Raw genomic sequence first — 14862 nt, 5'->3', positions numbered from 1 at the left:
GGGGGGTGGGGGGGAAGGGTCAGAATTGTTGAATGGCAAACCACAAGTCTATTCATGGAAATAATTCCATGCTTTTGTTTCAGATTCCAGAAAAATTGTGTGTGGAAACATGGCCAGTTTTTTAGATGGGTTATATCTGATGGTGTTTTGGCAAAATGTCTTAAAAAGGAAAACTAAAATAGTTTGGGGATGGTGTGTGTGTGTATATATATATATATATATATATATCATAATCAATTTTTCATAGGTTTTTGAACTTCATGACAAAGGATTCTCAAAGCTCTCAAAGTATTATGGGCAAGCTGAAAAGTCTACTTTTTTCTGAAACCTCATACTGACCCATCTGTTAAGAAGTTACTTTTGTGATGACTCATTCAGGCTTTTTAATTCATATAAACCTGAAACCCAGAAAAGCTGAATACTGTATATAGTAGAGCTCCATCTACTGGCTGGATAGAAGACTGCATAATTTTAATATGCAATATTTCATATTTATATTCCCTTTCACCTCCTGTTTTTGAACTGACAAGTTCTTTTCCTGTTTCTCATGCTAGTAAACCTTGTAAAGTAAACTTACTCTTTATTGTGGGGACCTAGACAAGCACATGGTCGCCAAAGTCCTAAGTTCAGTTAGTCAACTGTAAATATACATTTTGGTCTCCTGAGTTTGCTGCATGTGTTCCCTAACTTTCAGAATCCTGTGTTACTTAAGAGAAATATGTTCTATTACACTTTTTGTAAGAAGTGACATCCAATTCCCACATTTATTTACAGATGTCTAAAAGATTTTGCAGGTGTTTAAAAAATAAACAGCCAAAGAGATAGGTGACACAGTCCTTTACTGGTTTCTATCTAAATACAAACATAAGAGATTTAAGCAGGCAGTAGAAATCTCACCCACTTTCTTAAACATACTCCTTAGGGTTTTGTTAAATTGTACATCTGTCTAAGAGTACTACATATAAATACATAAACCCTTAACAATTAGCCGTTTATACCTTTTTCATAAGCACAGACATAAAGTAGTTTACACCGGGCATTACAGACTTTATTTACAGTTCTTATTTGAGACCCTTTTTTTTGCTAGATAATAGGTAATTTGGTCTTTTCCTAATCCAAGTGCCACAGAGCGAGTTTATGGCCTGAATTCAACACCATGCTCCAGTAGGGTTAGGGCACTAGTAGATCCTCTGCAATTTTCTCATGAATTTCTCCCAACAATATGAAGAAACTCAATTTCAGCTCCTAAAATTTAATATTTCCTTATTATTATTGCATGTCTTTGACAGCAAGGCATTTTTCAAGTTTAACTAATTTCAGAATCATGGGCACCTTGGAGGTCTTTAGAAATACCTCTATTTCACCTGTCAAAAAATGAAAGGGAAAAATTTACAGTTTGAAGTCACCCTTACAGCATTTACTCTCAAAACTATATTCAAATAGTTCAGGAGTATACATAGAGATATCAACATAATCTAAACTCCAACAGTAAGTGGCCAACACACTGAAAGCCCAATTTTTATGCAGGCACCTGGGGTCCTTCAAGACCATTTGTCAGAGATCATATTTATCTAAAGGACAACCACTCCTAAAAACCCACCACCTTCCAAGTACCTGGATTTCTGGAAGACATGAATTAGGGCATGCAAAGTATGTCTATTTCTGTAGATCAGCATACCACAAATGCACAAAACTGCATTACTGCTCTACTGATTTGTGGACCTACTAGGACAATTGGTATGTCCTGTAGCGTATCCACCATTTATCATAGAACAAAATGGAGGTCCTCATACAGTGGCTGAAGTCAAAATGATGGTTGCCAAAAGCTGTGCAAAAGGGTTAGTGTGAAAATCTCTGTTCATATATCATATATCCATATGCACATGTCATCTCCTCCTTTAATGGCCTGGGGCTTCGCAAACAACCTTAGATGTGATGTGCAGATGAGATGTGCAGAATTAATACAGTTGCAAACTTTAAATCCCACTTAGATATACCAGTCACTAACTGCCAGTAAGTTTAATCATCTTCTTCCAGCTATTTTGATATGCATTAAGAGAATACCAATAAAATGCCCGATACGTCAGATATGCAGGCATAGCCTAACATTTGTGAGAGGTCTATGGCCATGGAGTTTCACATTTAAACATACAGACCAGTTTATATTTGTGAACTAAAAAGATGAGGAAAAAAACAGTAGACACCAACCAGCATTACTTGAAAGAACTTTTTGGACAAGAACTTTTTTCTATCCAGTTGATCTTTCCCTGTAAGATGATATGTGGGATGTCTGCTGGGCCTATAAACAGGAGGTTGTTGTCTGATTCTAAAAGCAGCGGGGTTGGGTGGCTTCATCTCATGTCTAGAACCAGCTTTAGATCATACTGTCTTTGGAATATTATCCACCTCTTTCCTTAACTCTGTCAGTCAAAGCAAGCTTGCTAATCTTTTTGCAAGTTAACAGCATATATTGTATCATGTATTTCAACTACTTTCAACGTTTAACTGCTTGCCAGAAATTCCAGTTTAACCATCTTCTATCCAGCCATTTGAATATGCTTAAAGAAAATTCCAATCAATCCACTAAGAATATTTTAACAGTTCAATAAGAAATAATCTCACAAAATACAATCTGCCATATAAACACTCTTAGGGGTTTACTTGTATAAGTATTCACACATTTTCACAATAAAATCCAATTATAAAATGGGCGAAAGTTGTGTGAATCTTGTGTGAAAACATAAATAGACCCCTTAGTGTTCACAGTGTTATTTAGTCAACTGTAAAGTGAATCCTTTTTATGTCCCCCTCTGGCACACAGTGCATCCTTCTTATGTCCTCCACAACTTAATTACCTAACTGATAGGTTTCTTATTAGATGTAATATTATAACGTAGCAGGCTGAAATTCAAGCTGTGGGTGGCCCTTTTGGCAACACTCCCCAGATCTGAGATTTTTCAACCAAGCAGTGCCTGCTTCCAATTAGATGCAGGCACTGAATGGGTATTCAGCAGCCGCTGGAGCAGTTTAGGAGGGCTGGAAAAGAGAAAACAAAGCGCGTATAGTCAGCGTTGGGGTACTTAAAGCTGGACTCCATGTAGACCGATAAATACACAGTTATTATACAGTACATATATGGGAGCTTATTTATCTGCAAAAGGATTTGTATTTCTGTCCATCTAATTAAGAGATATTCAAAGATTTAACTGACAGCAGAGGCAGGTCAGTGGTCTGGCGTTCCTTTTCTGCACTTTAACAATACAGGTAGGACACCTCCCCGTCCCCAGACTGTGAACGGACAGTGAAAGAACAGCAGTGGTGACAAATCCTTTCCGATAATCGCAAGGTGTATGGCCGGCTTTAGGGTTCATGGTGATGGGTGTTGTTTTCATGCATTTGACATGTTTGAAAGTCATGTCAAATGCAGGTCATTGAAATCCCATTGATTTTATTTGAGCAGTACACATAGCAGTTTATAGGCGGTGTTTATCAGCTTTGTGCTGCATTTATTTGGAAGCAGTATGCTTTTGAAGTGCATTTGAACTGGGGGCAAAGCAGGCCAAACAGCTATTTTTTGTCAAAAGCTGCCTTTGGATGCATATGCATTTTAATAGCAAACGCAACGTTTGAAAAGAACGTCTGTCAACATGAGCTCTAAAAGGCCCTATTTGCCTAGCTATAGGCACATCCCCCACAAAATAATGCCTCAGTCTTCTGAGAGAACGCTCAGGTATCCAGTCAAGGCAATGCGAGGTGGAGGCATCTTGGCTTAACGCGTAGGTAAAGTTTCTTGAAAAAACCCTGAAACTTATAGCCATAAGGTGCAAGTATGCACAGCACATTACCACATTAAGGCAGACTTACCTGCCAAAGCAATTCCCTCCACTGCTGCACTTCTCCCTCGCCGGTGCTGATATCTTTGCCCCATCTTCTTCCTGGTTTTGAGTCATCAGATGCTTGATTGGCCGGGCCCAATGATGTAACTCCCATGCATGTTCACAGTTACTCCATTTCAGCATGCCAAGCACAAGAACTGGCTGTGCATGCACGACTCAGTGTACAGGGGACAAAAAAATTGCTGACAGGCAGCTAGATGCTTTAATGGCAGAAAAGACTTAACCCGTCTCTGGTCATAGCCTGCCAATCAGCAATTTTTGCTTATTACAACTTAACTTCCACGTTAAGCTTTCTGTTTTTATTCCTTGCTGCATGTTTGCTGTCATTTTTATCAGCACAGTAAATTACTGTTCCACATATGATTCAAGACAAAAGGTCTGTTGTAAAATTATTTCATCTTGTGTAAATGAGTGTGGTGATTTATGCAGGTTATGACTTGAGCTGAAAATTCTGAGGTTTAGCCCTCTCAATGGCCTCTCTACCGGTCTATAACAATGCCCCTCACATTGATCCACCATTAGAGAAGCTTTGTAGGTGGGGAGGAACAGACCCTGCCTAACTTTCTCAGCTTAGTTTATGGGGTTACCGAGAGCCCAGAGAAAAAGCTGATGGTATATGCAGTCATCTCTGGTACACCGCAGTTTACACTTTACAATGTGATGACATGTTTACCTGAAAAAAATAATTTATACAGTAGGTTTTTGCCATTTAGGTAGCTTTAGCTCACCTAGCGCAAAATACCTGTTCCTTCCTATATATACCATGTAACTTCTTCCAACTTTACAGTGCCAATTGCCACTCCTGCTAGGCTCTAATTTTGATGCCGTCTATGGTGAAGTAAGGCTCCATTCACACAGGAGCGGATTTCCGTGTGTATTCAGCTGGTCGAATACGCGCAGAGCCGCTCTAAACATAAAAAACAATGCACTTTAATGTGCATTGTTCAGGCTTTTGCGGCGGCCATGCGATATGAAACTGTGCAGCATGCAGAATAGTCCGATCGTGACTTTTTGACGGATTCCACACTTTCACGAATATAGTAATAGCTGCAAACCAGCGGAATCCATGCAGATGTAAGATTTTAGCGTTTGTGTTGCTGCGCGGTCTTCTGCACGGAAAACCACACATGATACGCAAACGCTATATGTGAATGTAGCCTATAATAAGTAGGAAATCACTAGAAAGGGGGTGGAGGGGGTCCTTTCACACGCACTATCAATTTGCCCTGAATAGAAAGAATAATTCCCGTGATGGACTACAAGCTCATGTTTAGTTTACTAATTTGTATTCAGAGTATACTCTATCACAGGAGTGAGCTTGGAGTGGTGGCTACTTTACAACACACATAGGGACCACGGGGAACAAAAGTAGTCACCCTCCAGAAGAAAGGACAGCGTCAGCATGAATTCAGAGATGATTTCAGGATGTATAGATGAGTGATACACAAATAAGGTACATTTTCGTACTTGAATGCATTTTTAAGATTTAACTCCTGAGTTCAGTGTCACTTTAACTCCATTATCATAAGCTACATTAAAATTTGATATCTAGGGCTGGGTTCACTCTTTTGCAGTGCATTGCGTTAAAACACATGCGTTAACACCCGTTGCATTAAGGCAGCCCATTCATACAAATGGACTGGCAACACACCAATACATCCAAAGAAATGGACATCTGACATTTTTGGTATTGCAGCACACCACAATGTACAGTAGTGTGTTATTGTGCATTGTGGTGCGCTACAATACATGCGTGTTGGAGCTGCGTTGCTTTAGTGCGTTGCAGTGCTATTAAAAATGCACCGTAGTGGAAAAATGTAACCCCAGCCTTACAAGTGATCCTTTCCAAAACTAGGTGAGCCCAGCAGTCAGCGCAGCTAATTTTTCAATTACCATCTGTAAAATTACACAAAGGAAAGGTCTACAGGTTCACTTGTGCTAAAAGCTCTGCTTACCAGCATAGCTTAGGTCTTAGATATTTTGCGAAGAATGACTCTTCATACTTGAAAGCATAAAAATCTGACACCTTTGTGTTAAACAAAATTTTACCCTTGAGGGTAAAATGTAATGGACTTAGCCATCTGTCATGCTGTTCCACACCCATTCCTTTCCAGCAGATAGAATATTTATATGTTAAAGCAGACTTGTAAGAACTTATATCAGGTTTCCATCTCACTGCTTATGTCTTTACATCCTAGACCCCAGCCAACCAAAACTATGAGAATGTTAGGTTTGAGCACAGACTCCACACATTGCAATGCCCAAATAGGCTTTTCAATACTTCTCCCTAAAGTAAAGTGATAAACTAATACAGGACAATTTCCCTATTCAAAAAAGAATGTACATATTTGCTTCTCTAGTACAGGCCTTTTGCTTAGGGTTGGAAGAAAGCTTGCATTAATAATAAGAAAAAAATAAAAATAAATATTATAAATATATATATCATTTTGGGCACTCACAGGCATTGGCATTGCGAGCACTCAGAAAACTTAGCACAAGCCTTCCAGGTCCCGCCGACATGCAAGCTGTCTAATAACGTTTTTTGTCTCACAAAGATACTCATTGTGCCAAGTCCTAGGAGTACCTGTGCTGTATTGATCTCTGTGTATATACTTGGCCCCTTTCAATTGACATTTTCTTCATTTATGGTTGTGTTTTAAGCTGGGAAAGAGGTGGGGGGCTTAATAATAGTTTGGTAAAATGTTAAAAAGTACAGGAAGGGGTGCAAGACCTGGCCCCATTGCAATGGTGTGGAAAGCTGTGGATGTAGTTATCCTCTTTTACTAAAAGCATTTGAAAATCAGGACATGTTTATTTCATAAGACCTTCTTAACCTGACAGCTGCTGTATATACAAATTCAAGCTCCAGCATCTGATATCTGGGAAAGGTTGATCATGCCCAACCACCACAGCCTGACAGTCTTCAGTCCCATTCAGCCAGTCTTCAGTCCCATTCAGCCAGAAATCAAAGGGAAATTACAAAACAAGGACACCCAAATGTGATATTTGGGTATAGGTGGAGCATGGAGGGTCAAATCAGCTTCAGCTTTCTTGACAGTCTTGGGTACTTCTACAATGAGATCTCCCTACCATAATTCCCAACTTTCTGCCTGTCCACCTAGGTGTTTGGTGTGTACCTTCCCACCTCTGCTTGGCTCACCATCCTCTGTTGCATTCCCCATTATACTGAATGAATACAAACTCCAACAACACCACCAGTGGTAACCCTTTATAATGGCCGTAGTAAGTGTGCAGATCCTGTAACTTAAATGCAGAGATCTCACCACTAAAATCCATGAGATATACAAGAAACAGGGTTATTCACTAAAGGGTGAAGAGTTTGGAGAAGGCAGGAGAAGTGAACAATCTAGGACAACATAGCTGATTTGGAAACATTCTCCAATTCAGCTCACTTTACAAATCAGCTATGTTGGCCTAGATTGTTCACTTCTCCTGCCCTCTCCAAACTCTTCACCCTTTTGTGAATAACCCTGAAAGTGTTAAGTGGTTTAACCCTCCAGTATTTACCAAAAACCAAAATATATCCTATCGGAGGACTGACCTTTAATTCTTCACATCTTAAGTAATTACTGCATGTGCAAACAAAAGGCGTAATTTGTGCATTACGATTTTAGATTATACTGTTTATTGAGCAGATAATAACTGAGGAGAGTACAAAATAGACACAGAGTGTTTGGATGCTTAACAGCACAGCAGTGGACAACCTCTGCTGGCCTCTGCTGCTGAAGGAAATGTATTTTAGATCTGATGTTGGGGCTGACTTGGCTGGTGTGCTATGTTAAGTGGTTTCCTTTGTTATAATTTAACATGTGCACTCTGTGATTGTGTGCCAGGCTGTTTGTATCAAGACGTAATCATGTTGGCTGAAAAATGTGAATGCTCATGTTACAGAAACACACACTCTAGTTGATTTGTCATTATTTAAAGAAAAGTTGCATACTAAAGGATCAAAATAAATGTTCCCAGTGATTACATTTTCACCTACTTTATAAATCTTTGTTTTAAATCAATTTTATATAGTTTGTGAACCCTTTTCTGTTATTAGTGCTTGTTGTTCTTTTCAAGAGTTAAAAGACAATAGGGTTTGAGCATTGCTCTGAAACATTGCACTTTGAATTAGAAAAGCAGCACTGCTCAAACACTGGTGGTTGAATGCAAAACGCAGCAAAAGATTGCGTTTTCATTGCTTTGCCCACAATACAAATGCACCTGCAGGGTCCAAAGAAACACAATGCAAAGCAGGTCAAACAAGGTCTCAGAACTACCATCTAGACATGTTCCCCAGCAAAAAATAATGTGTTTCCTTTAATTTTCATTCAGGTTTTCCGTTATTTAACTTTTTGGGATTCGGGTCCGAAAGTCAATTTGTTTCGGACCCGAGTTTTGTTGCAGCAAAGTGAAAACATTTTTTTACAGTCTGCAGAAGAGAAAAAAAAGCGTGGGGTCCTCCCCCCCCCCCCCCCAATTGATACTAGACCCTTTAGGTCTGGTAGGAATTTTAAGGAGGAACCCCACCCCCCAAAAATGGGGTAAAAAACATGGGGCTCCCCCTAAAATTCCTACCAGACGCTTGATCCGAGCACAGGCCCGGCAGGGCAGGAAAGGGGGGGATGATCAAGCGCCCCCCCTCCCGGAACCTTACAAGTGTCCCTATGCCGATGGGGACAAGGGCCTCTTCCCCCAACCCTGACCCGGTTGTTGTGATTTATTTGGGTTGGGTTTATTAGCATCAGGGTACCCCTTTAATTAAAAAGGCATTTTTTTTTTCTTTTGTCTAATGTCACACATTGCTGCAAGGAAAATTCATCCAAAAAAGAAAATTTGTACAGACTACCGCTAACTAATTTGTCCGAAATTTTTGTTATCGGAAATTAGGATTAGTTTTCATTCATCATTTCTGTCATTCGGAGATTTGGATATATCTCTGAATAACGAAAATTCGTCCGAATAACAAATCTTTCTGAAATGAATCTCACATGTCTACTGCCAACCACACTACACCATTGAAGCATATTAGACTGCGCGCACAATACCGCGTGGATTGCCACGTGGTCATGGAGTCGCCCACCACTGACGATCGCGCTGGCGGTGCCATTATTTTTTAACGCGCCACACGTCATGTATCACAAAAAAAGGTACATGCACCTCTTTTCTGTGATTGCCACACGGATGTACCCCATTGAAATCACCTCAGGTGTACCCCCATTGAAACTGGATCGCCCAGGTCTACACTGGCCCTTAGAATGTGCTTACCTACATTTGATGTGTGTTTCAAATGCTCACGAAGCTGGGTGGATCTAGACAGTATTGTCCGGATCTTATACCGGCTTCAGCGCTCTCAGTATATGGCGGGCAATAGCCCGCCATATACTGAGCTTTGGGTCACGGAAGGAGGTTAGTATATATCCTCCGGTGACCCTAAAGGGAACTGTGGGGAAAAACACTAATCCAATAGTTCTCTTTTAAGAGCAGGACATGAGTGTCTATCTACATGAGACCAACCTGTATGAGGCAATAATGCTCATGGCATGGTTGCACCTTGGCCTACAAAATCATATTAGGGATTGAATATACTTTTCTTTAAGTTAAAGTGTATCTAAACCCAAGACTATATTGCAGCATACCAGCCCTTTGGATGTGGTGGCCACCTTAGATTTATTTTTTCCTTAATTTTCACCAAGTGATCTGGCTGGTAACATACTTCCTTTCCTACAGTGACACTGCTCACTCACTTTACTGTATATATGGAAGAGCAGCAATGTAACCCTAGGACAGCAATTGTGTTAGGACTAAAGAACATCTACCCCTCTCCCTCTTTCCATAACATAGGGGAGTTGGATCTGCTAGTGTGCTTGAGATCAATGTCCAATTGAAATATGCATTTCCAGTTCAACTTGAACTTTCAGACAGAAGGCCTGATTCTCATCAAGCACACTTTGGTACAATGCAGAATGCATAGTTGAATTGATGAATGCAAGCTTGTTTCTTCCACTGACCTCTACATCACTACTATGTCCTGAGGTGTCTAGGAGTTTGAGGGAAGAACCACAGCAGCTAGCAAGGGAATGTGCTATTCGACACACCAGAGGTGACGGATAGTTTCGGTATGAGCAAAGTTTCAGTGAACCATCAACTGGACCGGTATCAACCTACCTCTTTCTCACAGTGTTGCTGTTTGGGTATTTTTATCCCCTGATGTGGTTGCTTTAAGAAAGTCACATAAAAAAAGTACTAAGCAAGTCCCAGTCTGCTGTTCACATCAACTCCATCCAATAATTTGGGTTAAGAAGAATGGTGATATGCAAGAGGAAGTACATTACGGCAACCAATTTCATTAACATAAAGATAGATAATTACTTTCAAGGTGCTAGGGGTCATAGGGTTGTACATGGATGGAAGACCAGGCTGTCTACAAGATAGCAAGCTTACTAGTGTACTGAGCTCAGAAACAAAGCAGCCATTAGTAATTCATCCCCTAATTTTTCCAGTTACACACAAAGCACAAGATAATGATTTCAGGCATCATTAAGTACAGACTTTGGTAAAGTCTACACAATTTTGTAAATTGTAGCACGTTCCACTAATAGTGAATTCAAGAGAAGCACACTGCCACAAGAAGGTAATGTCAGGTTTTAATTTTTGTAACCTGACATTTGTAACCTGTAACAATATTGTTTAAATACAGTATACACAACTGTGAGAAGGCATAACCAGCTTAATCTGCTTAGACTGTAGCTCTCAGGCTAGATCTATAGCATAGAAACTAACTGGAAAACCACTTGGGTCTCCATACCATCATTTTCAAACTGTTGGCTGAATTACTTTTTACTGGCTTATTAAATACTGGACTAGAGTAATAACGGATACAAAAATGCATCTGATAAACCTATGGCTTCATGATAAATCTCAATACAGGTTGATAATGACAAATTAGTAACAACATTTACACCTTCTTGCATTATTCTGCTTAGCCCAAATGTTAAATTACATTTTTGTCTAATACAGGCTACTTCCTAAGGCTGTCCACACTACTAGCTACTTTTTAGAAGATCATTTTCAAACTCTTATTTAGAGAACACACTTTCTAGTATAAAGAAAAAAAACCTGCCAGATACTGTCCAGAAAAGAATTTGCACTATAAGCGAAAATGATTCTACTTTACTAATGATTGCGTGTCCATTCCTAAACCAATAAAATGAAATTGGAAGAAACCCAGCAGTCCTCCAGGCAGCCAAATGTTGTCAGATTGAAAACTACAGGTCATAGGATGAACAAAAAGTAAATGTTTTAAAGAATAAAGTAAATGCTGCTTACAATCTATGCACAAGAGATGGTTAATAATATACCCCCTTCCATTGTAACTGACTCTATAGTATCTCCCTGGTAACTGTGCTATAGTGTATACCACAGAGCGGTCTCCCCCTGCATCCCTTTAGGGCCAGTTATGGGCTATCAGAGCCCAGTAACGTTTGTAATAGTCAAAGAATCCAGTGACTCTCACATCCAGTAAACCTCAACTCTAGTAGAAACATCAACAGTATTAAATCTTAACAGCTCTTAAAGGACCAATAAACCCCCAAATTATTGTATTCTGTTAACTGTATGTGGTAAATACTTTTAATAATAGCATTCAGTATATGAATTCATTTTTTTATTTCACATGTCTATATTTACATATCTCTCCACATTTACATGCAAATTAAGCTGTCCAGCAAAATCAGTAGGGATGAAGGCTGGGACAAACCATATAACACTTCCAGGGTTGCTTATAACAGTCAGTCAGTTAAAGCTGGCCATACACGTAAAAATTTACTAGGAACATTGAAGTTTTTTATCAAAATCGCAAAAACCAAAAGCAAAAATGACGCTTTTATTTAACAACAATGATATGGGATAAAAAATGGCCCAATCGAACGCAGCAAAAAAGTCCAATTGCATTCGCCAAAATTGCTCTCGTTTTGTCCTGGTTGATTCCATTTGATTTATAAACGATATTGAAGCTGTTAATTTCTACCTTAGTTTTGACTTTTCAATCGACCAACTATTGGTGGTTAATTAAACTTGTGAGTGTGTGAGTGTTAGGACTCTGGCGATTACTTGTGATCATGTTTGTGATCCCCGTGGCTTGAAAGTGCTGGAAAATACATGAAAATGGCCACATGTGTGACCAGCTTTACAGCTTAAATAATGTTAGCTAGAGCTAAATTTGTCCTTTACTTAAAGTCTATTTAAAACATCTCCATCTAAGAATACCCTGTCCACAGGGTGACAACACTATGGCACGATTTCACTGTAGAGCGGCCAGTGTTGTCACCCTGTTAAAGGAAGCTCTATTGGCTACAGGTAAAAAACAACATTAATGGGGGGACTAAAAAAAAAGCCTGCTGTGTTAATGTTACTGACATACTGTATCATATATGTCATTTTTTTTATTTTGCCCATAGTTCCAATTTACATTGCCCCACGGGTAACAAAAAATGTGGAAATTATGATGAAATTAAAGAACTCATATAAGTCATTTTTTATTTTGCCCATTTAAATGCCGGATAGTTTGCCTCCCGCATTAAAAATTATTTGGGAATTATTATAAATCCTTGAAACTAAAGGACTACAAGTTATTAAACTATAGGACTCCTATATATCGGTTTCGATGTTGCCCATAGTTTAAATTTAAATGCCAGATAGTTTTTTCCCCCAAGCATGTAAAATAATTTGGAAATGAATATGAAACTAAAAAACTACAAGTTATGAAACTAAAGCACTACAACTCCCAGCAAGCAGTACCACCAACAGCTAACAAGTCAGTGCAAGCTGCTCTTTGCTGCTTTTCATTTGCCTACAGATTTGTTTTTGTTGTTGTTTTTTTTAAAACTAAAAACACATGATAAAAAGTAAAAATAAAACTCTCCCCATCTGCTCAGCACATATTTGATCTCCCTTAACACATAAAATAAAAAGGTACCATGGATGGGACAAAAGTAAAGACAAAGAAAGCTTACCTCTTTTTGTTACAAGCTTCATAAAACCTGATCTTTTCCCAATCCAAAAATCAGAACGAAGGCAGAAATCAAACAAAAAAGACCTTCAAATGACTTAAAAAGCAAAAGTATTGTTCCTTCCTTGTAGAGGCAGCCAACTGCACGTATGGGGAGCCTTGTCTAGAATGGATAATAGAGAACAGTTCACTCACTTATATAGTCAGCTTTCCACTGCATGCTGTCAATCAGACTCAGCCCCATAAGGAAGCATTTTCAAGAAGTTAAAAAAAAAAAAAAAAAAAAAAGCTCACTCCTGTGTGGAATGACATAAGAGTGTTCAGACCTGACAATGTAATGTTGTGGAGGTGATGCTGAAGCCTGCCCCCTTCTGTGTATGAGGAGGACTTTCCCAGCTTGCTGGGGAGGAAGAAGTGGGGGCGGGAGGAATCACTTGCGTCTTTTGTCCCCAGTAGTAAAAGCAGGGCTTTCGAGGGGGCACGTTTGCTTTGTGAAAGTAACTTTTGGAGCAGCTACTTCATCAGTGTAACTGGAGACTGTCTCAGTAAATTCCTTTAAGTCAGTGTGGTGATATGTCTGTGAAGGTTCTCATTCATCCAGGTCATTGTATATCTGTACAAAAAAATGTGGTGATAGCCAGCGCAGACTTGTGACCGTGAACGGACAAAGCTGTCCCTGCCAGCGCAAACAGCCAAAAGGATAATGTGGGGACATTATAGCTATGATTTCATTAACCCTCAAAGCTCCTAAGCATGTATCTTGCTAGTAGATTGTTGAGAGTGCCTGCCGCACACCATACAGCGTTGTGCCCAGTGTAGGTAGGTGTTCGAAGTGACTGCCACGGATGAGCCGTGCAAAACCTCAGAGATGTAAAGATATGTCACCAGCACTCCAAAATGAATAGAGAGTAGGGTCCCACGCGGGGTCCCATCCTCAAGGCGACACAGTAACAACACAGTGACATCATCACTGTGTCGTCTTGAGGAAGTGACCCTGCACGGCCCCGAAACGTTAGTAATTTTGACCTTAGTGGTTATTTGCAATAAACAATATTTTCTTTGCATTGCAAAGTGCTGGTGACCTATCTTCACATCTTGCTAGTAGATGACATTACGCTGTGTCAGGGATGTAAACCTGGGAGGAGAGTTTATAGGGTGATAAGAAAGTGGCATGCGCTGTGACAAAACGTTGGTGTGGTTAAATGGTTTTAGACTACATTGACACGGTGGCTAAGGATTCCAAGTGTGTTGGTACAGGTGTGACCGCTGTGCCCATTTAAGTGAATGACAGGATGACAGCTCCCGCATCTGTCAGCAGCTGACCGCATGTAATCGATCAGGAGAGATGCTTTTCCTTCTATGCAGACAGATTATATCCAGGGACAATCATTTATCCCGCACCACAGATAATTGTACCATTGATGATGCAGTTGCTGTCACGCTGTCATTAACTTGAATGGGCACAGCGGCTGCATCTGTAGGGACACACCTGGGATTCCTGCCACGAGAATCCATAGGGTCTTGCGGCAGGAATCCCTAGATGCAGCCTAAAGTCCCATGTCACCATACATTTGTCTATGTTGCTTGATTCCCCCATCCAATCTGTTTAGCGTGGATACATCTATAGCCGCTATTCTATAGCCGCTGTCAGAATACCTGATAGCATCATTGTTCAGGTGAAAATTTTCAGACTGTCTCTTTCGACAAAAGTTGAGTAAACAATCAACTTTTGTTACATGGAGCCACCTGAGCCACATACAGCTTGAATTTCAGACTTAGCCAAAACGCAACAAGTGTATGACCTGCTTAGAGCCATGGCTCGAAATGGACCTTGCACTCCTCTTTGTCCCCTTTGCTGAAACACTGCGTAAAAGTGTAAAATATCACCTGTAAGGGGAAGATGTACGGCAATATGTTTACGTGTCTTGTAACTTTCATAGTGCGGGAGGG

At 39.9% G+C, this 14862-nt stretch overlaps 1 protein-coding gene across 1 annotated transcript in view; it reads right to left on the bottom strand.

The window, feature by feature from the left end:
- The window catches only part of THBS2 (thrombospondin 2), an 89028-nt gene extending 75800 nt beyond the window's left edge, over positions 1 to 13228 (bottom strand). The window contains exon 1 of the mRNA XM_018559982.1: positions 12917 to 13228. Coding sequence (XP_018415484.1) covers positions 12917 to 12938 — 22 coding nt within the window. The 5' untranslated portion in view covers positions 12939 to 13228. The remainder of the gene's footprint in view (positions 1 to 12916) is intronic.
- Between the last annotated feature and the right edge of the window lie 1634 nt (positions 13229 to 14862).

The sequence above is a fragment of the Nanorana parkeri genome, unplaced genomic scaffold, assembly GCF_000935625.1.
Source record: "Nanorana parkeri isolate BGI_ZX_2015 unplaced genomic scaffold, ASM93562v1 scaffold424, whole genome shotgun sequence".
Taxonomy (NCBI): Eukaryota; Metazoa; Chordata; class Amphibia; order Anura; family Dicroglossidae; genus Nanorana; species Nanorana parkeri.
Note: the sequence above shows the minus strand (reverse complement) of the source record. Positions and strands in the feature narration are given on the sequence as shown.